General features: G+C 42.8%; 2 protein-coding genes across 2 annotated transcripts; one reads left to right on the top strand and one right to left on the bottom strand.

Annotated features, from left to right (window-relative positions):
- Positions 1–1,649: 1,649 nt before the first annotated feature.
- On the bottom strand, positions 1,650–23,129 carry ANKRD45 (ankyrin repeat domain 45; the record flags this gene model as incomplete). The annotated part of the gene is made up of 5 exons (XM_080699544.1): positions 1,650–1,681; positions 3,690–3,828; positions 4,882–4,976; positions 18,648–18,815; positions 22,766–23,129. The coding sequence occupies 5 exons, from the start codon at positions 23,127–23,129 to the stop codon at positions 1,650–1,652; spliced, it is 798 nt and encodes a 265-aa protein (XP_080555670.1).
- TEX50 (testis expressed 50) lies at positions 7,486–17,008 on the top strand (the record flags this gene model as incomplete). The annotated part of the gene is made up of 2 exons (XM_080699342.1): positions 7,486–7,803; positions 16,859–17,008. 2 exons carry the CDS (start codon positions 7,486–7,488, stop codon positions 17,006–17,008), a joined length of 468 nt encoding a protein of 155 aa, XP_080555468.1.
- Positions 23,130–26,469: the final 3,340 nt, after the last annotated feature.

Raw genomic sequence — 26,469 nt, 5'->3', positions numbered from 1 at the left:
TTCTTTGTAACACTGGGGGTAGGAAGACCAATGGGGAGGGAATTACCAATGACTTCACCAAGGGTCAGCTTCCCACAGCTGGGGGTGAGCCGAGGAAGAGGAGCTGGTCAAAGAGAAGAGCAGATTGTAAGAAAGTCGAGGGACCGTGATTGGCAGAAAGATGCCAATACAAGAAGTTTTACAAATATAGCTTTAGCAAATGTATCAAAAGGTACAAAAGGTTTGAGGATAAAGATTGAGAAATAAGTAAAAGAGGAAGAGAGAGGGCTTTGTTTTAACCTAAAAAGGTCTCCAAAAATGCCTCCATCTTAGTTAGGAATCTCAGAAATGAGATCAGGGATCCCACTGTATTCACCAGGAAGATACAGCTGTAGAGTGATGCTGGAGTCAGGATCAAGGTTCAGAAAACGCAGAGCTGGAGAAGAAACTACGAAATGGCACCCGGCCGCTTCCTAAGCACTGAAGTGCTGGAACACACTGCACTTCTCAAAATACACTGAATCAAGAGAGCGCTGCGAACACAAGATCTCCTCCACATGACTTCTCCGGCACCCTGGGGCCCACTGGAGACCGGGGAGAGGCACAGCCCTGAAGGGACTGAAACTGAACGGTTCACACATTAAAAAGATCCTCAAATGTAAAATGTGGGAGACACGGACAATGGCTATCTCACAACCATGGCTGAGGAAATGCCAAGTGTGGAGAACTACGGAATTGCTTGTTTATTTCCCCGCTCCTCTAAAATGCAAAACTAGTGTCCAGAGCAAGATCAAGAGGAGTAAGTCATACGAACAAGGAATGAGTGTTCTTCTTACAAAAACATTTTCTTTTGTATAAAATTTTCCCAGCAAGTCACAAAATAATAGAAGGTTCAGGAGCTTGATTAAATAAACTAGAGAAAAGGGATTTTTCCAAAGCATCAATAGGAAACTACAACAATTACAAACTTGTGAAGTGTATCATAGGAAAAAACTGCATGAATATTTATGCTGCCAGATGTATAGAAGAGGTGAAACCTTCCAAGTATAAAACTACACAGACACCATGCACGATGGCGCTTGCCTGTAATCCTAGTACTTGGGAGGCTGAGACAGTAGGATTGCAGATTTGAAGACAGCATGAGAAAGTGGTGAAACTCAGCAATCTAGAAAGACCCTGTTTCAAAATAAAAATAAGATAGGGCTGGGGGTGTGCCTAAGAGGTAGAATGCCCCTGGGCTCAATCCCAATACCACACAAAAAATAAAAACTACACAGATGTGTGTTTAGTAATTTTAAAAAGAGAAAGATAAATAGGGTCTTACCCAGAGACCCTATCTTACCTTATGGGTGAATTTTATGGGTGAGATTTTCTAAGTGTGTCTTGAGAGTGATTTCTCCCACACAAGACCCTGAGGGAGCCTGCTACACTCATGTGGCTGTGCTGGGAGGGGCAAGACCACGGTCTAGACATGGGGTGTTAAACAGGGTCGAACAAGGCCAGGGTGAGTGGGCTTTGTGCTTAGTGTTTTTATCAAACCCCATATCTGTTTTCTTAACTACAAGTGGCATAAATAGGTTTATCTTTACTATTTCTAGAAGAAAGTGTGCCCTTCTACAAAATGCATGTTCAGTAGAAAGTATAATCTTGACTTCTCTTCTCACTGTGGCTTAGGTTACAGATTTGGCACTTTTCACTTGACCTGAAAGGAAGCAGATTTTAAAATTACATTGAATTAGCTTGTGATAGGAAACAAAATGAAGCCTTTTTTTTTTTTACATAATGAGCATGGAATAAATCGGTATGACCCAGCCTGAACAGCCATTAATTAAACCCTGTAACAATTCACATATTCTCTCCCTCTTTCTCTCTCTGTTTTTCTCTCTCTCCTTTCTTCCTCCATTTCTTCTTCTTCTTCTTCTTTTTCTTCTTCTTCTTCTTCTTCTTCTTCTTCTTCTTCTTCTTCTTTTCTCTCATATCTCTCTCTCTCTCTCTCTCTCTCTCTCTCTCTCTCTCTCTCTCTCAATATATAAAGCCACTAGGCATGGTGATACACACTTGTAATCCCAATACTTGGGAGGCTGAAACAGGAGGATTGAAAGTTCAAGGACAGCCTCAGCAAGTAGTGAGACTCTGATCACCTTAGTAAGACTTTATTTCAAAATAAAAATAAAATAGAGCTAGGGAGTAACTCGGAGATAGAATGTCCCTGGGTTTCATCCCCCAGTACAAGAAAGAAAGAAATTAGGAAAGAAAGAAGGAAGGAAGGAAGGAAGGAAGGAAGGAAGGAAGGAAAAGAAAGAGAAAGAAAGAAGGAAGGGAAAGAAAGAAAGAGAGAAAGAAAGAAAAAACAAAAGAAAGAAAGAAAGAAAGAAAGAAAGAAAGAAAGAAAGAAAGAAAGAAAGAAAGAAAGAAAGGAAGAAAGACAGGGCGTGGTGGTGCATGCTTGTCATCCCAGAACTTGGGAGGCTGAGACAGGAAGATCGCACAGGTTCGAAGCCAGCCTCAGATACTTAGTGAGGCTCTCAGCAACTTAGTGAGACCCTGTTTCCAAATAAAGTATGAAATGGGTCTGGGAGTGTAGCCCGGAGGTAGAAAGCCTCTGGGTTCCATCCTCAGCACCACAAAAACAAGTTTAAAATTTTTTTAATTAAAAAATAAAAATTAGAAAGAGCGAGAAAGAGAGAAAGAAAAGAATGAAGGAAGGAAGGAAGGAAGGAAAGAAGGAAGGAAGGAAGGAAGGAAGGAAGGAAGGAAGGAAGGAAGGAAAAGAAAAGGAAGGGAGAGAGGCGGGCATGGAGTCACTTTCTCATATTATCAGCCTCTTTCCTAGTTTGGGCACTGAGCAGAGTACTTGTGAATACTTTGCTGATGTCCCAGCTTCACTTCTTCATTATAAAATGGAAGAGCATTTCAAGGCTCCATCAAGCTCTAACCCTATGACAAGAAGGTGCTTGGAGGGGCAGTACAGGGCACTTGGGGAGAGGCGAGGAGGGAGGGGAGAGGGTGCGGGGAGCACGTAGGACTCAGACTGTCTAATCAGTGGCTCCAGGCTTCCTCATCTCACTCCTAGACGACACTGGTCTCACCTCCTCTAGTCTCCTCTCCTCCAGTCCATCTTGAAAGGGAAGACAGATTAGTCTCCCTATTAATCCTTCTCTCCTACTCTAGATCCTCTCACTGGGATCCCACTGCCTAGAAAATAAAGCTCAAAGGTACAACAGTAGTTCTGATAAAATAATCACAAGTCAACTTGGCAGCAGATTTTCCCTTGAGCCTTCACGGGCTCATCTAGGACACTGGGAGGCGGGTGCCGCCACTTCCTCCCGTGGCCCTCGCCCACTTCCTTCCGTGGCCCTCGCCGGCGCCCTGTCCCCCTCCCCGGCTCTCGCCCACTCCACCCTTGACGTTGTGAGGCTGGCTGAGCTCACGTAGCATCGTGTCTCTAGTTCCTCACGGCTGGGTAGAGCTCCATTGAGAGTGCAGACCACATTTTCTTTATCCCCTTATCTGTTGAAGGACACCTGGGCTGGTTGAGTTATTGTCGTTAGTTACTTCTATAATTAGGGGCTGTAAATGGATTAGTGCTTACAACAAAGTTAATGGCTGCTTAATAAGGATTGTTACAATCACAGTACCTCATAGATAACAGCACTAACCCTAACGCTCACCTTTTCTGACATTCAAACCATCTTCTACCCAAGACTTACGTGGTGCGGTCATTTTTGCCAGGATGGGAGCCACGATATCTTCAAATTGTTGTTTTTGCTCAAAAATCTCACTGATGGAAGCTTCTGGGTGGGTTTCCAACCACTCATTTTTTGCACGGCACGCATTAAGGAGGGTATTCTGGGAACAGAAATAAGAGAATTTATTTTGCACTTACGTATGGAAAAATGGAACTCATAAAGCAGTCTGGACAAAAAGCCAGATGGTGACATCAGACAGGAGTGGCCATGAATCTTGACTCCAATGCTCATTAACTGGAAAATCTTGAGGAAACTGAACGTTCTCTATGAATCTGATAATTCGTAATTTGGAAAATGAGTACACTAGCCGGGCGTGGTGGCGCACGCTTGTAATCCCTGCGCTTGGGAGGCAGAGACAGGAGGATCACGCAGGCTCGAAGCCAGCCGCGCGTGCTGGCTTAGGAGACCCTGTTTCCAAATACAAAATGTAAAAAGAGGTCTGGGAGTGTAGCCCGGAGGTAGAAGGGCTTCCAGGAACCCCAGTACCACCAAAAAAAAAAAAAAAGTACACTAAAAGTTACCATATTATATGCTGTAAAGATAAAATAAAATTTAAAGAATAAAATATTTGGAACAGTGAAAAAGTAAAAGCATAGTACCTCTAGGTGAGTGTGTGTGTGTGTGTGTGTGTGTGCACGCGCGCGCGCGCGTGCGTGTGTGTGTGTGTGTGTGTTTGGCTGGGACTGAATTCAAGGCCTTGCTCATGCAAGCCAAATGCTTTACCACTGAGCTTCACCCCCAAGTGCATTATGTGCACACCGGCACTGTGCCCTGACAGTGGGTGTGTGCTATACCTACATCATCCAAAGCACTACGGATTCCATACACTCAACTATCGAGCACCAGAAACATGGATAGTGTGACTCGGACGTTGAATTTTAAATTTTATTTTAAGTAATTCTAATTTAAATTGCCACTGCGGCTGTGGCTACTGCATTGAACAGTGCAGCCCTGACATTAGTGGGATGTGGGTTATTTCATTTTGATCAGTGTATCCTTACCAGCGAAGGTAGGGAAGATGAGGGGCGGCGGGGAGGAGAGGGGAGAACGCAGCAAGGATTGCTGTGGCCTCTACAGCATTCCCATGCAGACTAAGATGGAAACCGGAATCCTCCAGAGGCTTTGACCACAGGCCATAACCACAACATGATACCTTGTCTTCCTTAAGGAGCTTCCCAGGTCCCTTTTCTGAGTCAGTAACAGTCACAGAGACCTTCACAACATATTTTTTCAGAGCCAGTCTTGCATCTGAAAGAAAAGGACAGTAAGAGCCAGGCACGGTGGCTCACACCTGCAAGCCCAGCTATCGGGAGGGTCTGTCTTAAAACAAGAAGGGTGGGGGAAGTAGTTCAGTGATCGAGTCCCCAACCCCAGGTTCAATCCCCAATATCACAACAAATAATAGGAGAGTAAAACACACTGTGATAAGACAAAAACAAAACACATACGCTCAACTATCTGTGAAGGACTAATACATATCCAGTTTACAGAAATTGTGTGGAGATTTCTTGTGGGTTTATTTTAATCAGATTTCAGAAATACTCAACCAGCAAACATTCTGGAGCAATCACTATGCTCCTAAATTGTGCTAAATTTTAATAACAAAGGAAATATAACACATGACACCTGACCCCCAAAGAGACTGTATCTATGAAAATGTCTACTCGGTAGGAAGAAATAACAAAAATATATTTCCAATAAGCCAGGCACGCTGGGACATACCTGTAATCCCAGCGGCTCAGGAGGCTGAGGCAGGAGGATTGCACATTTGAGACTTGACGCAAATCACTCTGGTGCTCTGTCGTGTCACCTGAGCCACCCAGTAACCTCTCCAAGCTTAATTCATTTATGTGTAAAGCAGCGATAATGAAGGTGCCTTGCAGAACCAAATTCAAGCCCATATCTGGACTCACATTAATGATGACGGGCCAGTGAGCTACTTCTCATTTCCAGATATTTACAGCTTCAAATCCACCATTCATGTTGCAAGCAGAATTAATTTTCTAAGCTAGAATCCAAGGTTTACATTTTTATTTATTTATTTACTTGTTTGTTTATTTATTTATTTATTTTGTGGTATCAGAGATTGAACCCAGACACCACAGCCCAACTTTATTTCTTATTTGGAAACCGAGTCTCTCGAGGGTGATGAGAGTCTCACTACTTGCTGAGGCTGTCCTTGAACCTACCATCCTCCTGTCTCTGCCTCCCATGTACAGGGATTACAGGCATGTGCCACCACACCCAGCTCAAGGTTTAGGTTCTAACTCCACTAATTGGTGACTGAAGTCAGTGGTGAAGCTGGAACTTCAATACAGGATGTGATTCAGGAGATAAATTAGCTGGGGAAGGGGAGTACAGGATTTGGCATGGAACTGCATTTGCATATGACACCGGCTGTTTTTACTGAGAACATACATTTATTTGGGATGGTTTGGTAGAGAAAGGAGCTTACTTCAAGCACTCTTTTAACACTACCATACCTAAACCACAGGTCATCTCAGTTTCCTCATCAATAACATGCAAGCACACACGCACACCTTCTCTCGCAAGCAACCTGCCAACACCCTTCATTCTTCATAGCACTCCAAAGCTATACAGATTCATTTATGTGTGTGTAGGGGGGCTACTGAGGGTTGAACCCAAGGCCACTCTACCTCCAAGCTACCCCCCAGCCCTATTTTATGTTTATTTTGAAACAGGGGACTTGCTGGTTGCTGAGTCTCACCACTTGCTGGAGCTGTCTTTGAACCTGCAATCTTCCTGTCTCAGTCTCTCAAGTACTGGGATTACAGATGCACACCACCACACCCACTAAAGCCATGTAGATTTAGACAGAGTTACTTGTCTCCCTGTCCTGAACAGTGAGCTCCATGAAGGTGGATTCTGTTCGGTGCTGAGTCGTGTGTGTTCTCAGCTCCTAGCACAGCAGTGAGCGTGTAAAGGACGCTCAGTCAGCAGGTGTTATGTGAATGTTCTACCGACTTCCTTGGTCATTTTGAGATGCCCTCCCCACATTGCCACCTACCAGAACTCTACTTATTCTTCACAGAGCCCATGCAAATAGGCTCTGTGAAGCCTCCTCGTCCCCAAGCAGAATTCGTTGTTCTTTTACCTGCGCCATGGCTATCATTTTATTTAGCTTTCATTTTCCTCCATCTTGTAAGTTTTATTATCCTGGTTTTTTTTTTCTTTTACCTAGAGGTTGTTGGCGCCTTACAAGCAGCGTCTACCTTCCATCTTTCTGCCGGGCCCAGGGCTCCGTGCCCCGTCACCATCTCTCCTCCCATGCACTCTGCCCCTTCCTCATGCCTCATCCTGGAGCTGACGGCATCACGCCCCCACCAAGAGAACTCGGGCAAATGGCTTCCATGAGATTTTATTAACATGATCCAAGGTTTCTTGTTGCATTATTAGTTAGCAAAGTATTAGCAAATTCTTTGTTTTAAAGAAAACTGAAGCAGCTCAGGCTGTTCCAGCAAAAGGCCACAGGCACCTCTAAGAAAGCTAAGGGGGTTGGTTAGGTGACCCCGCTCAGTGTCTGTCTTTATGACGTCACTGAACTCATCCCCATATCACTGTGACTGGTGACACTACAATGAGCATCACTGTGCATTTGGTTCAGTCTATTTTGCTGGGTGGCAAGATTATCTGCAATGCCTAGAATGGGCACCATATTAACCGGTACCCAGGGTATTTTCTGCTTTTCTCTGATCATTTTTTAACTAGAGATTTTCTTCCCAATTCAGAAAGAAAGATGTCTAATCAAGGACTGTCCCCGATTCCTCTTCTGTTCTGCTTCTTCGGGGAGAGCCTCTGCATCTGTGATGGAACGATCTGGACCAAGGTGGGATGGGAGATCTTTCCAGAAGAAGTACACTACCTGAAAGTCAAGCCCTCCCCATCTCACTGCCTACCCTACCCTCTGGACAAGCTGTTCTGCAGTTTCGCTAACATGGATGTATTTCACAGCTGTCTACACCTCACTTATATTTTAGTACAAACTCTCTTTTTAATCCTGTTTGTTTTATCTGTGCATTACCTGTGGACGAAATGGAAGAGACATAAAAAAAAGGTGAACTTATGATGCAAGTAGTAACAGTTATAGATTCTCCAAGAATTAAAAACTTTTTGGAGTTTTTTTTCTTTTTTATACTTTTATCGGTACTTTATAGTTTCCTGTCATGATGCAGTTTATAGTGATTGTAGCATACATGCACACAGCACTTGGTGGTCTTCTCCCAGCTCCCTCCCCACTTCCCCTCCCCAAACAGGGTATTGAGGTTGACACTGGTGTTCGCACATGTGTACATTTTTGTCAATGGAAGTATTCCTTCGTTGATTCTCCCTCTGCCCCCTCTCCTTCCCCTGGACCTCCTCCCTGGCTCTGCTGGGGTTTTTCCTCCATTATCTGGAGTCCTTCCTGTATCCCTATTACTCCCCAGCTTCCGCATATGAGATAGAACACGTGGTCCTTCACTTTCTGTGACTGGCTTACCTCACTTAACATAATACTCTCTAGGTCCATCCATTTTCCTGCAAAATACATAATTTGCTGTTCTTTATTGCTGAGTAGAATTGCACTGTGTGTACACCCCATCACTTGTAATCCATCTGTTGATGGACACCTAGGTTGGTTTCAAAATTTGGCTACTGGAAATTGTGCTGCTATAAACATGGATGTGCATATATCACTATAGTATTCTGATTTCAGCCCCTTTGGAAAGATACCTAAGAGGTATAGCTGGATCATTTCCAATTTTCTGAGGAATCTCCACACTGATCTCCATAGTGGCTGGACTAATTTGTAATCCCACCAACAATGTGGAAGAGTTCCTATTTTCCTACATCCTTGCCAGCATCTATTGTTGTTTGACTTGTTGATGATTGCCATTCTGATTGGGGTTAGATCTCAGTGTAATTTTGACTTGCATCTACCTTCTTGATTGCTAATGATATTGGACATTTTTCATGTATTTATTGACCATTTGTATTTCTTTTTTTGTGAAGTGTCTATTTAGTTAATTTTCCATTTATTGATTTTTTAGTATAAAATCCTTTAAGTTCTTTGTATATTCTAGATATTAGACCTCTATCAGAGGGATAGCCAACAAAAATCTTCTCCCATTCTGTAGGCTTTCTCTTTAACTCGTGACAGTTTCTTTTGATGAGCAGAAACTTTGTGTGTGGAGGTTATGGGGTACTGGGGATGGAACCCAGAGGCATTCTACCTTAGCTTTACAGTTCCAGCCCAATTTTATTTATTTGGAAACAAGGTCTCACCAGGTTGATGAGAGTCTCACTACCTGCTAAGACTGTCCTTGAACCTCTGATCCTCTGTCTCGGCCTCCCAAGTACTGCGATTACAGGCATATACCACCAGGTCCAGCAATGAGCGGAAACTTTTTTTTTTTTTTTTTTTTGGTGGCACTGGGGGTGGAACCCAGAGGCTTTCTACCTCCAGGCTATACTCCCAGACCCACTCTATATTTTATTTGGAAACAGGGCCTCACTAAGTTGCTGAGAGCCTCACTAAGTAGCTGAGGCTGGCTTTGAACCTGCGCTATCCTCCTGTCTCAGCCTCCCAAGTGCAGGGATTACAAGCGTGCGCCACCACGCCCGGCTGCAGTGTTTTTAACATGAATGGGTGTTAGGTTTTGTAAAATGCTTTTTCAGCCTCTATTGAGATAATTACATGATTTTTGTCCTTAGTTCTATTTATGTGACACGTATTGATTTGCGTATGTTGAACCAGCCTTGCATCCCTGGAATGAAATCAATCAACTTGATTTTTTGTGATGTGTCTTTGAATGCATATCATTAGTGTTTTGTTTAGAATTTTTGCATCTCTTTTCTTCAAATATATTGGTCTGTAATTTTCTTTTCTTGAGAGATTGTTATTTGGTTTTAGTATTAAGGTAACACTGGCCTCAGAAGGAGTTTAGAAGGATTCTTTCTTTTTTGATTTCATGGAATAACTTGTGAAGTACTGGATTTTGTTCTTCTGTAAAAGTTTTGTAGAATTCGGCTGGGAATCCATCTGAACCTGGGATGTTCTTTGATGAAAGGCTTTGTATTGCTCTTTCATCTCTCTGCTTGCTATTGGTCAGTTTAGATTTTCTATATCCTCTTGGTTCATTTTAGGTCAGCTGTATGTGTCAATAAATATGCCAATTTCTTCTATGTTTTCCAGTTTATTAAAGTATACATTTTTTAAATAGTTTCTGATCATCCTCTGGATTTCCCCACTTTCTGTGGTGATATCTCCTTATTCATTTCTTATTTTAATAATTTGGGTTGATTCTCTCTTTCGGTTAGGTTGGCTAACCCTATTATCAAGGGTGTTAATCTTTTGAAAGAACCAGATTTTTTTATTGTTCTTTTGTATTGTTTTTATTTGTGTTGTTGTTTTTTTTTATTTTATTGATTTCTGCTCGGATTTTTTTTTTTTTTCCAGTCTGGGGATGGAACCCAGGGGCATTCGACCTCCGAGCTACACCCCTGCCCTATTTTTTATTCTTTATTTTGAAACCGGGTCTCTCTGAATTGCAGAGGGCCTCACTAAGCAGCTGAGGCTGTCCGCAAACCATAATCCTCTGGTCTCAGCCTCCTGAATGCTGGGATTACAAGCGTGCGCCACCACGCCCGGCTTTCTGCTCTGATTTTAATTAGCTCCTACTTTCTACTGGCTTTGGGATTTGTCTGTTCCTTTTTTCTGAGGTCCTTGAAGTATGTCATTAGGCTGTTTATTTCATGACTTTTGGTTTTTTTATGCGGGCACTCAGTGCTATAAATTTTCCTCTTAAAATGTCCTCAAAGCTGCTTATAATCCCAGTACTTGGAAGGCTGAGACAGGAGGATCACAGATTTTTGGCCAGCCTTGACTACTTGATGAGGCTCTCAGAAATTTAGTGAGACCCTGTTTCAAAATAAAGAATAAAAAATTTGGCTGGAAGCCAGGTGTGGTGGCACATGCTTATAATCCCAATACTTGGGAGGCTGAGACAGGAGGATCACAGGTTCACAGCCAGTCTCAGCTACTTTGAGAGGCCCTCTGCAATGTAGTGAGACCCTGTTTCAAAATATAAAATGGGACTGGAGGTGTAGCTCAGAGGTAGAATGCCCTTGGGTTCAATTCCCAGTACTGCACATAATAAAAATAAATAATAATAATTTAAATAATAATAATAATAAGGCTGGAGGTGTAGCTTGGAGGTACAATGCCCCTGGTTCCATCCCCAGTTCTGAAAAAAAAATTCTTTCAAAGTGTTCTATAGATTTTGATATTTTGTGTCTCTACTTTGGTTTAATTCTAAGAATTTATTTCTCCCCTTATTTTTCTTTGATCATTCAAAAGTATATCATTCAATCTCTATATATTTATGTAATTTCTTTATTTCTCTTGTTCTTTCTGTTGTTGATTTCTACTTTCATTTCATTTTGATCTGAAAGGATGCAAGAAATTAAATTACATTTTTTTAATTTGCTGGTACTTGCTCTGTGGCCCAGTATATAGGCTATTTTGGAGCAGGTTCTATGAGCAGCTGAGAAGGATGTGTATTCACTGTTGTTGGTTGGAATGTTTGTATATATCTATTAGGTCCATTTGGTTTATAGTTCTTTGGGTCTGAAGAGTCTTTACTTACCTTTTGCCTGAAAGATCAATCTAGTAGAATGAGCCATGTGTTGAATTCTCCCAATGTTATTGTATTTGTGTCTATTTGAGACCTAATTTCCTGCGAATTTGTTTTATAAAAGTGGGTGCATCAATATTTGGGGCATAAATGTTTACTATCATTATATATTCTTGTTGGATTGTTTCATTTATTAGTAATATGTGACCGGCTCTGTCTCTTCTGATGCGTTTTAGCTTGAAGTCTGCTTGGTTGAATATAAGCATTGCTATCCCTGCTTGTTTTCAGTTTCCATTGTAAGGTATGTCTTTTTCCATCCTTTCATCTTTAGCCTATAGATATCTTTGCCTGTAAGGTGAGTTTCTTGCAAGAGTTGGATTATATTCTTTAATCCCCATTACAAGTCTATGCCTTTTAATTGGGGAGTTTAGACCTTTGACATTCAGTAGTATTATTATAGAGAGATGATTTTTGTCTTGTCATTTTGAGTTATATTTTCTGTTTGATACAGTGTTCTTTCTCTTTTGCTTAGTTGCCCATCTGGTGGAATTGCATCTTCTTTGGTTCTGGTATTTTTTTTTCTTTGTGTTTTATTTCTGTAACTATTTCTCTAGTGCAGGCTTAGTAATCCTGAATTACTTTAGTTTCTGCTTTTCTTTGAAGGTTTATGTTTCTTCATCGATTTTTAATTATACGTTTGTTGGATATAGCAGTCTTGATTGGAAGGTTTTTTTTTTCAGGGTTTCAAGTATATCACACTAGTACCTCATGAACTTTATGACTTGGGTTAAGAAGTCTGAAGTGATTCTTAGTGTTTTACCCCAAATGTCATCCATTCTTTGGTTCTCAATGCATTTAAGATTCTCTCCTTGGCCTCTATGTTAGTCATTTTAATTATTATGTGGCATTTTTTTGTGTGTGGTACTGGAGGTGGAACCCAGAGGCTTTCTACCTCTGGCCTACACCCCTAGCTCTATTTTATAATTTATTTGGAAACAGGGTCTCACTAAGTTGCTGAGAACCTCACTAAGTAGCTGAGGCTGGCTTCAAATGTGTGTGATCCTCCTGTTTCAGCCTGCCAAGTGCTGGAATTACAAGCATGTGCCACCACGCCTGGCTGATGTGGTGTTCTTTGATCTTGTCTTGTTGGTGTTCTGAATGTCTCCTTATGTAGATGTCCAATTTTTTTCTATATTTGAGAAATTCTCTGATGAGATTCCTAATGGCTATTATCCATAAATTAGGTTGTTTCATATTATCCCATATTTCTTGGATATTGTGGATGTGTTGATGTATGGTCTTCTGTGTGGTCAGTTTTGAAGAAGCTATCTTCCAAGAATGAGATGCTATTTTCCATGTGGTACAGCCTGCCAGAGGTGGTTTCTATTAGTCTTTATTTATTGTCTTCTTCATTTCATTCAAAGCCTCTTTTTGGTTCTTACTTAAGGCCTCAATTTATTTATTCATAAGTTCTTTCATTTCCTGTACACTTTCTCTGACTTCATTTCTGAAGTCTTTGATCATATTAATCACATTAAAATAAAAATTCTGAATTCTCCTTCTGGCAGTTTCTGCAGCTCAGTATTGGTGATTTCCCTTGTTCCTGAGTTGTGGGAGTTTGTTTCCTCATTAGTCTTCATTCTCACAATTTCAGAATTCTCGGGTTTGCATTTGTATTGTCTTAGCATCTTCTTATTCTGTGTGTGAGATTCCTATGTCTATTTGTTGTCCTTTTATAATAAGGCCTATGCTTGGGATATATATTTGCCTCAACATATGTCTTATATAATCAGACTTTTGAGTTTGTACCCCAGAACCTTTTTTAAAAGGTATATTTTTTAGTCTGTCCATGCAGGCAAACATAGGTCTCTGATTGGCTGCAAGCCACTTTGCTCTTTAGGCCCAAACTCAGCAGAGACAGAGATTATGGCGCTGATATTCCATAGCCTGCAACCTGCTGGTTGGGATTTAATGCCCTATAGACAGTATCACTTCTCTGCTTGTTGCAAACCTGTGCACAGCACTGTCCTCTGGCCTCTATAGCCACTGTGCATAACTCTGTAGGGCCAAGATTACTATGTTCCAAGCTTGTGGCCAGGCTGCCTGAGCGTTGATGTCCCAGGGACACCACCACTGATCTGCTGGTTGTGATCATGTGGAGCACTGTCAATAACTGGCATACATGGTTTTTCCAGGCACAAACTCTGCCTGCGGATCAAGTGTTGAGTTCCCAGCCTGTAATTGCAATCACATGAACCCCTGCAGGCTTCTGGCCTTCCTGATTCCAGGGTCCAACTTCTGGCGGTGAGAGATTGTACTGTTCTGAGCCTGGAGCTTAGGTAGCTCCGTTTTTTAGCCTCAGGGACACTACTGCTCTGGGCAGCTGAAATCACATAAGATCTTGTTGGCTTCTGGCCTTGATGCTTGTGGCACCCAAACACTGCAGGCATGAGTTTATAGTTTTTTTGAGTCTATAATACAACTGACTGTTACTTCATCCCACACAGACCACTTCTGGCAGTCCTGTGGTGATTGCTGGAAACTCTGCAAGGGCACAGTGAACTGCCAACCCTATGTCTCTCCCACTTGAGTGTTCCTAGGGACTATGTTAATTCACATTTCTGTCATGTCCAACTGTATCCCCCACCCTACCTCTACAGGAAGGTGATTTGTATGATTTGTGGGTGTGTAAGTTGCCACGTGGTTTGGCTGGTTGGTCTTGAGATTCACAGTACTCTTGACAAGGTGGGGTATAGCCACTGGAGTCCCTCCAGGAGAGTTCTGTCATTTCTTGGTTCAAGTTCAGCTGAAGCCACAGGAATTTGCTGGAAGATTTGGCCAGGCGATCTGAGAGGTACAATCCTGAGGTATTTGAAAGTGGAGAGAAGAATGTCATTGCTTTGGAGGTGGTTCTCTACAATCACTGGCTCAAAGAGATCCTCTTGCTTCTTTGCTGGAGTTGGTCTCTAAGAGTCCGGCAGCTGCCAGCCTCGCAGAGGCTCACCAAGATGGTGCCTGCCTCTACTCTCCACTCAAGGAGATGCATGGAGCGCTTTTCATTCTCTGCTCTCTGTGCTACATCCAGTTCCATCACATTTCAACTCTCTTCCTTCTGTTGAGTTCTGACTGCTTTTCTTCTCTTGATGAGAAGTCTTCCTGCTGGATGACTTCCAAGTCTCAGAACAACAGAAATGCACTGTCTTCCTCTATTCCACCATCTTTAATTTCCTAACATCAAAACCAGTGTCTTGAAGAATAGCTGTTCCTATTTGCATCCCTCCACTATCCCCACTCATCACCAGTATCTAGAAGAATATCTTGCACTAGGGAGTCAGCAAATGTGTATTGAATTAGAAGGCCCTTAAAACATACAGTACAATCCTTATATTTCAAGTAACAAAACACACCAAAAAAGTATTGAGCAACAATATGTATAATGTATGGAAAATGAAGTCTGTCTGTATTTCTAGGTAAGTCATTTGTTCTCTCTCAGCTGCCTCATAAAACAAGAGGTCTGTTAGATAATTTCTGGATTCATCTAAGAAAGCTAAGTAAAAAGCTGACATGTCCTTTTTTTTATTTTATTTTATTTTATTTTGTACTGGGAATTGAACCAGGGAGGAAGGTTTCTAACTCTGAGCTACACCTCCAGTTTTTTTTTTTATTTGAAATAGGGTCTCGTGTTGGGCGTGGTGATGGATACTTGTAATGCCAGTACTTGGGAGCAATTTAGTATGACTGTCAGCCATACTAAACACCTTGCTTCCAAATAATAAAATAAATAGAGCTAAGGATATATCTTAGAGGTAAAATTCCCCTAAGTTCAATCCTTCTTACAAAAAAGAAAGGAAGGAAGGAAGGAAGGAAGGAAGGACTGACTCACTAAGTTGCTGAGGGCCTCATTAATTTGCTGAGCCTGGCTTCAAACCTGAGATCTTCCTAAGTATTGGGATTACAAGCATGTGCCACCATACCTGACTGGCATGCACTTTTTATTTATTTATTTATTTATTTTGTGGTACTGGGGATAGAACCCAGGGGCCTTTCTACCTCCAGGATATACTCCCAGACCTATTTTTTATACTTTATTTGGAACCAGGGTCTCACTAAGTTGCTGAGAGCCTCACTAAGTTGCTGAGAGCCTCACTAAGTAGCTGAGGCTGCCTTCGAACCTGTGTGATCCTCCTGTCTTGGCCTCCCAAGTGCTGGGATTACAAGCGTGCCCACCACGCCCGGCTGGCGTGCACTTTTTAAATGGACTGCACACTGGTTTCTAATGTTAGGATAACTTTCTGGGAAATAGAGCTCTTAAACTAATTTTCTATTTTGCCAATAGATGGCACAATAGTTTAAGACAATCTTAAAAAGCCATTAGCTAAATCCCTTTCCGCAGCCCCCCAAAAACTTTCCCTGACCTTCAGAATAATTTGGATATTTATAAATGTCTTATTTATAAATATTTTAATGACTCTGAGTTTATGGTATTGTACACTGAGCTTGTTGAGTAAATCCAAATATTCAAATGTTCAATATTCAAATTCAATATTTGAGTACTTACTCCCAGTAGAGCGCCCTAAAAATTAGAAAGCACTGATTAAATGTTTGCTGATGGTGAAAATGATCACTCTAATTTGATATAGCATGTAAGTAAATGAGTATTTCTTCTGCACATATACCTTTTCTCTATGGTAAGCTTTCTTTTATATAAATAATTGTGTGGATTTGAATACAGTGTAAGTTTATACATTCAGAAAACAAATTTAGCTGGGTGTGGTAGTGCACACTTGTAATTCCAGTACTTGGGAGGCTGAGACAGGAGGATTGCTCAGGTTCGAAGCCAGCCTCCGCTACTTAGTGAGGCTCCCAGCAACTTAGTGAGACCCTGTTTCCAAATAAAATATAAAATAGGTCTGGTAGTGTAGCTCAGGATCAAAAAGCCCCTGGGTTCCACCTCCAGTACCACATAAAAAAAAAAAAAAAGAAAGAAAACAAATTTAATTTGCTGGGCATAGTGACATATGCCTATCATCCCAGTACTGGGGAGGCTGAGACAGGTCGACTGCAGGGTTCAAAGCCAACATGTAGTAACTTTTTTCCTTTGGTACTGGAGATTGAACCTAGAGGTATTCTCCCTCTGAGCTACACCCCAGCCTTAATTTCAATTTCAAAATTAATTTATTTGTTTAGAAACAGGGTTTTGCTAAATTGCTGAAGTTGTCCTTGAACCTGAAATCCTCCTGCCTCAGTCTCCCAAGTTCTGGAATTACAGGCAGGCACCACCACACCCCCTCAGCATGTGGTAACTTAGCAAGACTCTGTTTCAATTTTTTAAAAAGAGATGGAGGTATATCTCAGTGGTAGAATGCCCTTGGGTTCAATTCCTTATACAGGGAAGGGTGGTAGGAGGAAAGGAGAAAAGGAGGGAAGAAAAGAAAATGAAAATAAATTTAATTTTAACTAAGATACAATCTATATCATTTGTTTTTTCTCTTGCAGCTGGAAAAACAAGCCTCCTTAGATAAATTTGGTAATGAGCTGGAAAGTTCATCCATCTATGACATTGACCAAATACTCTGCAAGCTGCTGGCTACGACATCGATGATGACCAAGTACCTGAAGCAGGTGTCCCACCACTCCTCCCTATGAAAGTTTTATGCATGGAAAATTAAAGAGGAAGGCGAGTGGAGGAGGAGGAGGAACCAGAGGATACTAAGCATAAATATGCAAATGTAGCTCAGTCAAATAGGGGAATTACAAGAGAAATCTATTGAGAGGACTTATCTAAAGATAAAAAAAAAAAATGTTCTTTGGGAGCCTTCGTAATGTTTCTAGCCAAAATTTTTTCTGAAAATTCCCCAAGTCTAAATTTCCATTCAACTTTTAAAAAATCTATATTTAACTAAAATGGTTCCCAGGACAAAATGAAAACGCTCTGGCCTGGCAGTAAGGGTATCGTCAAGTGTTGGCCCCATGGCAGGCACTGTGCTCAGTGCCTGACATCTCCTAATTTTCATAACAATCCTCTTGAGAAAGACATTATTATTGCTCCCCTTCTTCAGAAAAGGAAACAGGGGTACAGAGAATGTACTTTGTTGGAGGGCATAAAGGTTTCAAGTGAAGGCGTCAGTCTTGAAGCCCAAGCAGGAGGCCATGTACGAGACCCTCACATTATTCCACCTGTACTCCAGCCGACCTGTGGAGGCTGACTTACTGTTCCATCTCGCCCTCTCCCCCAGCAGGCCACTTTCATCCCGGCTCTGACACTTTGCTCATGACCCTTCCCTTCCTGGGTGTATTCGAGTCCTAACCATTTAAGTCCCAGCTCAACCCTAACATGCTGACTTCACACCTGGACCACCCCTGACAGGCCAACTGTTACCCTTAATTATAGCCTTTCTGAAATTATTATATAACAGCAGAAATTATCATCCCCTCCTAACATATCCAGAGGTAGGAACAAAAAACGGTCTCTACAGCAACACTGACATCTTGCGTAATGGGCGTTTGATAATGCTTGCTAAAAATATGAATGACAGATAACCATGCAAAGGGAATGCTATTTCCATTTGCTTCTAAGTACTACTTCTTTTAACTGATGTTTGCACACATACTAGGTGACACAGGTACGCCTTTCAGAATTCTCTCTAGATTATATTCTATAGGCCTCTGGACTCATGTAAACAAGATATTAGCAAAGCTCAAGGCAGCACATAGTTTTTTTTAACTTTGTTTTAAATTACAGTATTATAGAAAAGTACAAAAATTTTAAGTGTATATAGCTCAGCAAATTTTCATGAATGAACGTGCCCATGTAACCTTCAACCAAATTAAGAAAAAAATTACATTCCAGAAGTCCTCCCATGTCATAAGGATAATTACTATTCTGATTACTAACACCATAGATCTACTTAAATATTTTTAAACTGTTATTACACTTTTTCTACCCGGAGAATAATGCTTTGCTGAAATGTGCTACTTTAAAAATATTTAAGGAATTATCTACTTTGCTTTGGTCTCTCAAAAAAAGAGCCTTGAAAACTTATATCATATAGTCCTATAGAAAATTATTGGTTAAATTGTTAAATCAACCAGCTCTAAATATATACAGTTCCTATTAAGTACAATGTTTTAGACCAATAGCAAAATTGAGGGGGCAGCAGATTTTGTGTATTATTGGCGATAGTTACTGTGGCTGTATCTGCGAATGAAACATCCACATGGAGGGTGACAACATTAATGGTCTTTCCATCACATCGGCTTCTTGACGCCACGCGAGCTTCCTCACCTGCCCATTCCAGAAACTCCACACACTCAGCCTGGGAATACCGAGCAGCAACGTCTCGAGCCTTTTCTCCCCGAAAATTCAAAGCTTCTATGTCCACATCCAGTTCCACCAGCGCTTTCAAAGTCTCCAGACGCCCCCAGGCTGCAGCACAGTGCAGGAGTGTGTACCCTAAAGTACAATGAAGAGGGTCAGTCCCCAGCTGGGATGGCTTGACACGCTTTCTCAATCTTATGATCCTATGAAAGCCAGGGCATTCAGTAGAAACCTTACCTGGAATTTTGATTTTTGATCTTTTCCCAAGCTAGCAATATGTAGTCCAGTCCTCTCGCGGGTGATGGTGAGCACCGCCCCAATCAGCCACGCAGATGCGCGGACACACGGGGCACTCCCCAGTGTGTGTGTGCGGTGCTGCTGTGAGTAGGTCGGCTACAGGAAGTGCATTTCCACGTAACAGTATTTATGATAGGTCTGTCGTGACTGCCTCGTAAGTCAAGGCACGTCTGTATGCTTCTAAGCTATGTTTCGCAGTGGAAGACCATAACCACGAGTATCAAAAAATTACTAGGAGCCAGGTGCTGAGTGCTTTACGTAAACTCACTTAATTTAATAAACACTCCGTGGTCTCTGAATTATTATCATCTCCATCTTACAGAGAAAGAAACTGAAGTCCAGAGAAGCTAAGAAACTTGCCAAAGGAGCACAGCGGATAAATGACGGGCACAAGATCTCCCTGCAGGCTCTCTAAAGCTCCAGCTCAGCCTCGTCTCAGGAAGGTCACTGCTTCCCTGGCAGGCATCGACCCTGGAACAACTGGGCCTATAGCTCTGAGGATTTCTCGTCCAACTCTAATTACCCGAGCCTGTTGTTAACACAGTCTTACAAATCACTACAACCATGTATGGTTTGCTTTGGAAATAAATCATTTGAATTAAAGCTGAGATTATAACCTACCAAATTATGCCGGGCGTGGTGGCGCACGCTTATAATCCCGAGCTTGGGAGGCAGAGACAGGAGGATCACGCAGGTTCCAAGCCAGCCGTGCGCGCTGGCTTAGGAGACCCTGTTTCCAAATAAAAATGTAAAAGTAGGTCTGAGAGTGTAGCCCGGAGGTAGAAGGGCTTCCAGGAACCCCAGTACCACCAAAAAAATAAATAAATAAATAAGTTTAAAAAAAACTACCAAATTAGGCAGGAATTTCTTAGACTCACTGGGGTGATCACCACCAAGGTGTAATTGTAAAGGCGAAGCATAGGGCTGTGTCTTTAAATTTGTTCACACTTGCTGGGTGTGGTGGTGATGAGGCATCCAGGAGGCGGAGACCAGAGGATGGCAGTTCGCAGACAGCCTCAGCTACTTAGCGAGGTCCTTTGCAACTCAGTGAGACTCTGTTTCAAAAATATAAAGACTAGCCGGGCGTGGTGGCGCACGCTTGTAATCCCCGCGCTTGGGAGGCGGAGACAGGAGGATCGCGCAGGTTCGAAGCCAGCTGCGCGCGCTGGCTTAGGAGACCCTGTTTCCAAAAATGAAAAAAAATGTAAAAATAGGTCTGGGAGTGTAGCCCGGAGGTAGAAGGGCTTCCAGGAACCCCAGTACCACCAAAAATAAAAAATAAAATAAAATATATATATAAAGACTAAAAAATAGGACCGGGGGTGTAGCTCAAAGGTAGAATACCCCTGGGTTCCATTCCCAGTACCGCAAAAATAAATAAATAAATAAATAAATAAATAAATAAATAAATAAATTTCACACTGATTTTTTAAGCTTTAATCAAAGATCATCATCTTAAATTGGGCTTATTTGATATTTTAATCTAGAGATATTATATCAATATTTTTTCTAATGTTATAACCATCACTTCCTTCATGGGATAAACCCAACTAGACCAATAAATTGTGTGTGTGTGTGTGTGTGTGTGTGTGTGTGTGTGTCTGTGTGCATGCGTGTGTAGTCCTTTATTTTCAATGTGATTGTTTTACTCTACCAATTCTTTTCTTCTAATTCCTTTGATTTTTCTAACTTCTTGAGTTATATGTTTTGATTACTTATTTTAAATGTTTCTTATATTCTAATATATGCATTAAACTGAATTTTAACACATAGTGATCCTATCACTACTTAAACATTTCTTAATTTCCATTATGCCTTCTGTGACCAACATGACTTAGAGTGGTTTTGTTTCCAATATTATAGAAGATTTTCAGTTATCCTTTTGTTACTTTTTTTTTGGGCAGGGGGCTGCTGGGGTTCCTGGAAGCCCTCCTTCCTCCGGGCTACACTCCCAGACCTATTTTATATTTTTGAAACAGGGTCTCTTACGCCAGCACGGCTGGCTTCGAACCTGCGCGATCCTCCTGTCTCCGCCTCCCAAGCACGGGGATTACAAGCGTGCGCCACCACGCCCGGCTCTATTTTATATTTTTTATTTGGAAACAGGGTCTCTTAAGCCAGCAAGGCTGGCTTTGAACCTGCTAGATCCTCCTGTCTCCGCCTCCCAAGGGCGGGGATTACAAGCCTATGCCACCGCGCCCGGCTCTTTTGTTACTATTTTTAAGTTTATTTTATTTGTGGTCAGAGACCAACGACTATATGCTACAGATTATTTGATATTAGTTGAGACACTCCTGATAGGTCAACATATGATCCTTTTTGGGGGGAGGGGTGGTACTGGGGATGGAACCCAGGGGCCTTCTACCTCTGGGCTACACTCCCAGGCCTATTTTATATTTTATTTGGAAACAGGGTCTTGCTAAATTACTGAGAGCCTCACTAAGTAGCTGAGGCTGCTTTGAACCTGCGCAATCCTCCTGTCTCAGCCTCCCAAGCACGGGAATTACAAGCGTGCGCCACCACACCCGGCTATGATCCATTCTTTAATGTTCCATGTGAAGCCAGGCATGATGGTGCATGCTTGTAATATCAGTACTTGGGAGGCTGAGATGGGAGGATCACAGGATCCAGGACAGCCTCAGCAAGTAGTGAGACTCTCGGCAACCTAGTGAGACCCTGTTTCAAATAAAAAATAAAATAGGCTTGGGGGTGTAGCTCGGAGGTCAAATGCCTCTGGGCTTAATTCACAATAGCACACACACACATTTTTAAAAAGTTCTGTGTGAGAGTGAAGAGGGTGTATATTCCTTATTTGCTGGAGATGATTGACTTTATTTTCTACCATGACCCTGTAGTATATTTGCTTAAAAAAATCATTTAATTAAAAGAGCTAATTAGATAATGACTGCTAAAAACAAATACATTTTCAAAGGAAAGTGATAATAGCAATATTATTGAGCATTTACTATGCACCAACTTACTAGGTGTAAAGCACTGTCTTGTTTTGTTTTGTTTTGTTTTGTTTTGTTTTTGCGGTACTAGGGATTGAACTCAGGGGCATTCTATCTCCAATCTACACTCCCAGCCCCATTTTTTGTTAATTATTTTATTTGAAACACGGTTGTCCGTGAACTGTGATCCTCCTGTCTCAGCTTCCCAACTACTGGATTACAAGTGTGCACCATCACACCCAGTTGTTAGTGAGACTTTGTTTCCAAATAAAAAGTAAAATAGTATTGGATTGTAGCTAAGAGGTTAAATGCCCTTGGCTTCAATTCCCAGAAAGACACACACACACACACACACACACACACACACACACACACAGACTAGGTAACAACTTGTCAAGTCACAGATAATAAATAGTAAAGTCCATGTTCTTAAATATTATGATAAGCTGGGTGTGATGGTGCATGCCTGTAATTTCAGTACTTGGGAGGCTGAGACAGGAGGATCAGAGGTTCAAAGCCAGCCTCAGCAACTTAGTGAGGTACTCTGCAACTTAGTGAGATCCTGTTTCAAAATAAAAATAAAATAGGGCTGGGAGTATAGCTGAGAGGTAGAATGCTCCTGGGTTCCATCCCTAGTGCCACACACACACACACACACTATGGTTAACAACATCAGCATTGATATATCTACAGGCATACACCAGGCAGACGCTCATACCCATGCCTGAAGATATCTGTCAGGTATGAAGTCACACCAAATCTATCCAGCCTGAGAGATTGCCCTAGCATCTGCAGATAGTCGTAAGTAACACTGAAAGACAAATTACATCACGGTACCTCTGGTGGTTTTCTCGTTCAGATTCACACCGTACTTCGCCAGTGCCCTGATCACGTCACTCTGCCCCGCCATGCAGGCTGCGTACAACAGATTTCTCCCGACAACATCTTCCTCCAGGAGCAGCTCCATGGCCTGCTCGTGATGGGGGTTCTCAGGGTCCTCAAAGATCTGCTGCAAACCTTCTACATCCCCCGTGACCGCAGAGGGCAAGAGCGGGTTGTCGATGCCTGTCGCCTCTAGTTCTTGGAATTCTTCCTCCTCTTCCTCCTCCTCCTCCTCTTCCTCTTCTTCTTCTCCTTCCAGCTGTGAGAAGGCTTCTGATTTTTCCGAACTCTCTGACTCTACGTGACCTTCTGGCTCCATTAGTTCAAAAAATACCTAAGATCAAAAGACTAAGTTATAGAAATCTGTTCCAAGCATTATCCCTATTTATTTAATCATCCAACTGACAATAGAGATGGAATTAAAAGACTGAAATTAACTACTTTTAAATGATTACAAAACAAAATATTTCAGCCAGTCAGTCAACAAAGTTTACTAGACATGTATGATTGCCTAAGTATATCCAAAAATCCTAAGCAGGATGTGGTGCCATATGCCTCTAACTCAGTACTTGGGAGGCCGAGACAGGAGGATTGCAGGTTCGAAAACAGCCTCAGCAAGGAGTGAGACTTTCATCAACTTAGCAAGACCCTGTTTCCAAATAAGAAATAAAATCAGGCTGGGGGTATAGCTTGAAAGTAGACTGCCTCTGGGTTCAATCTCCAGTACCACAAAAAAAGAAAGAAAATGTTTTATGTGTGATATAAACAGTAAAATTAATAAGAACAGGAAATCAAAGTGAGCTAAGTTCACTGGGAAAGGATCCAAAGCAAATGTTAAGGGGTCTACCTACTTAAACAGGGGTCATTCTTGAGGAGAAGGGAGAAATATCGTTAAGACTTTAAAAATGGGCACAGAGCTAGGTGTGGCGGCACACACCTGTAATCCTAGCACTTGAGAGACTGAGACAAGAGAATCGCACGTTTGAGGTCAGCCTCAGCAACTTAGGGAGACTCAGCAACTATGTGAAGTCCTGTTTCAGCCAAAAGCATAAAATAGGGCTGGGGTGTAGCTCAGGGGTGGAATGCCCCTGAGTAGAGAAGGAAGGGGAGGGGGAGGAGGAGGGAGAGGAGGGGGAGGAGGGGGAGGGGGAGGGGGAGGAGGAGGAGGAGAAAAGAGCAAGCGAACACAAGACTTGCGATAATGCTTACCAGGATTGGGAGGTAGAAGGAAAGCTGCAAGAAGTGGGGTGATTGGCATGGTATATTCATAAAGAACATGGCATTTAGACTGGGCCATGAAGAATGCGCAAGCCTTTGTCATTAAGAGTTCAGTAGGAAAGGAATACTAGTTTTTTTTTTTTAAACCTAAATAAAAGCACAAAAGGGAAAACTCATAAGGCAGTTTGACCAGTTTGGTGAAGTGTATAAGTCACTCAAAAAACAATGTTAGCCAGGCGTGGTGGTGCACGCCTGTAATCCCAGTACTTGGGAGGTGGAGGCAGGAGGATTGCAGGAGGTTCCAGACCAGGCTCAGAAACAGGGGAGTCTCTCTCTCTCTCCTCCCTTCTTCTTCTTCTTCTTCTTCTTCTTCTTCTTCTTCTTCTTCTTCTTCTTCTTCCTCCTCCTCCTCCTCCTCCTCCTCCTCCTCCTCCTCCTCCCTCCCTCCCTCCCTCCCCCCTTCTCTCTCTCTCTCTCTCTCTGACCAGGAATGGAACCCAGGAGCATTGTACCTCAAAGTTACATCCCCAGCCCTATTTTTTAGTCTTTTTATTTATTTTTATTTTATTTTTTGCTGGTCTGGGGATGGAACCCAAGGACATTCGACCTCCGAGCTACACCCCCTGCCCTATTTTTTATTATTTTGAAACAGGGTCTCACTAAGTTGCAGCGGGCCTAAATAAGTAGCTGAAGCTGTTTGCGAACCGCGATCCTCCGTTCTTCGTCTCCCCAATGCTGGGATTGCAAGCGTGAGCAACCACGCCCGGCTTCAATTTCTTAAAAAAAATATGACTGGGGGCGTAGCTCAGAGGTAGAATAACCCTGGGTTCAATTCCCCAGCGAAGGAAGGAAGGACTTGTAAAGAGCCTGAGTGCATCCTTAGGTCTGAATTTGATTGTGAAGGCTTCCGGCAGGGGGCTGTCAAAGGTTTTGGTGCCGAGAAAAAGGATGTTTCCAAACGATTGATTTGACAAGCCTGGGTGCACAAATAAGACACTGGGGGTAAAGGGGGGTGGGGGTGGGGGAGGCTAGTTACCTCCAAAGTCTGAATTCGTGAGAACAAGGCCTCTAGCAGGAGCACATCCTGACGAGCCTTTTAAGCCGATTGAATTCTTTAAAAAGAGAGAGAGAGAGAGAGAGAGAGAGAGAGAGAGAGAGAGAGAGAGAGAGAGAGAGAGAGAGAGAGAGAGAGAGAGAGAAAAGTGCCCCCTAAAGGATGCGGCTGGGGGAAGGCCGGCTAGGCCGCCCTGCGCCGGGGGTCCCGCGCCCTGGGAACCGCAGCTGCCCGGGCGTGGACCCCGCACCTCGGGGCCCACGCGGTGCGCCAGGCCCCCCCGGGCCGGCCCTGCCCCAGCCCGGGCCGAGCGGCCGGCCGAGGGTGCTCGTCCTCCCGGTCCTCCCGCCCGCCCCGCCTGGACGCCGCCACTCACCGCTCGCCGCCGCGCTCCGCGGTTGCCATGACGACGGCGCCCGCGCAGCTGCGGTCCAGGGAGCCGGGTCGAGGATGCGCGGGTCGCGGCGGGCGAGGGCGGGGAGAGCCGGGACCCGCCCCACTGGCCCGTCCCGAGACATCCTGCAATATGGCTTAATTTTTTTATTTTTATATTTTATTTTTTGGTACTGGTGATTTAACCCAGGGGGATTGTACCTCTGAACCAGACCCCCAGCTATTTTTATTTATCTTGTCCGTTTAGTGTGTGTGTGTGTGTGTGTGTGTGTGTGTGTGTGTGTGTGTGTGTTTCGCTGGGGATTGAACCCAGGAGCATTCTACCTCTTGAGCTAGCTACTCTCAGCCAATCCTAATGTATATTTTATTTGGAAATAGGAACTCTCTCAATTGCCGAGACTGGCCCCGAACCTGCGATCTTCCTGTCTCAGCCTCCCAGCTACTGGGATTACAGGCATGAGCCACCACACCAGGCTTTTAATTTTATTTTGAAACAGGGGCTTGCTAAATTGCTGAGACTGGCCTCCAACCTTCCATCCTCCTGTCTCAGCTTCTCAACTACTAGGATTACAGGCATGTGCCACCACCACACCTGGCTCTGTTTACAATGTAAAAAAAATAAAATAAAATTAGTGTTGGGGGGGTACTGGAGATGGAACCCGCAGGCATTATACTGCTGACCTACACCTTAGGCTTAATTTGGTTTTTTTAGGGGGGCATCCTACCTCTCAGCTACACCCCCAGCCCTATTTAAACAAAGGTGCTGCCCGTCCTTTGGTCGCCCACCTTGGTCTTCCTTTTAGCCTTTAAATGGAAGGATTTTCTGGAAATCCCAAGGACGCATTCTAAAAGCTTCCAGAGATTGTAATTATAACAGCTTTCTTAATTTTTATTAGGGATTGTTCTCCCAATTGTCATTTAAAGGGGGTGTTTTCTGATACACCAAAAGTACCGATTAGGAAAAGGAACTTGGAAACTGAATGCCTTTTTTTTG

Source organism: Muscardinus avellanarius, assembly GCF_963383645.1.
Source record: "Muscardinus avellanarius genome assembly, chromosome: 7".
Lineage (NCBI taxonomy): Eukaryota > Metazoa > Chordata > Mammalia > Rodentia > Gliridae > Muscardinus > Muscardinus avellanarius.
The sequence above is the reverse complement of the archived record's forward strand: the minus strand, read 5'-3'. Positions and strand labels throughout refer to the sequence as shown.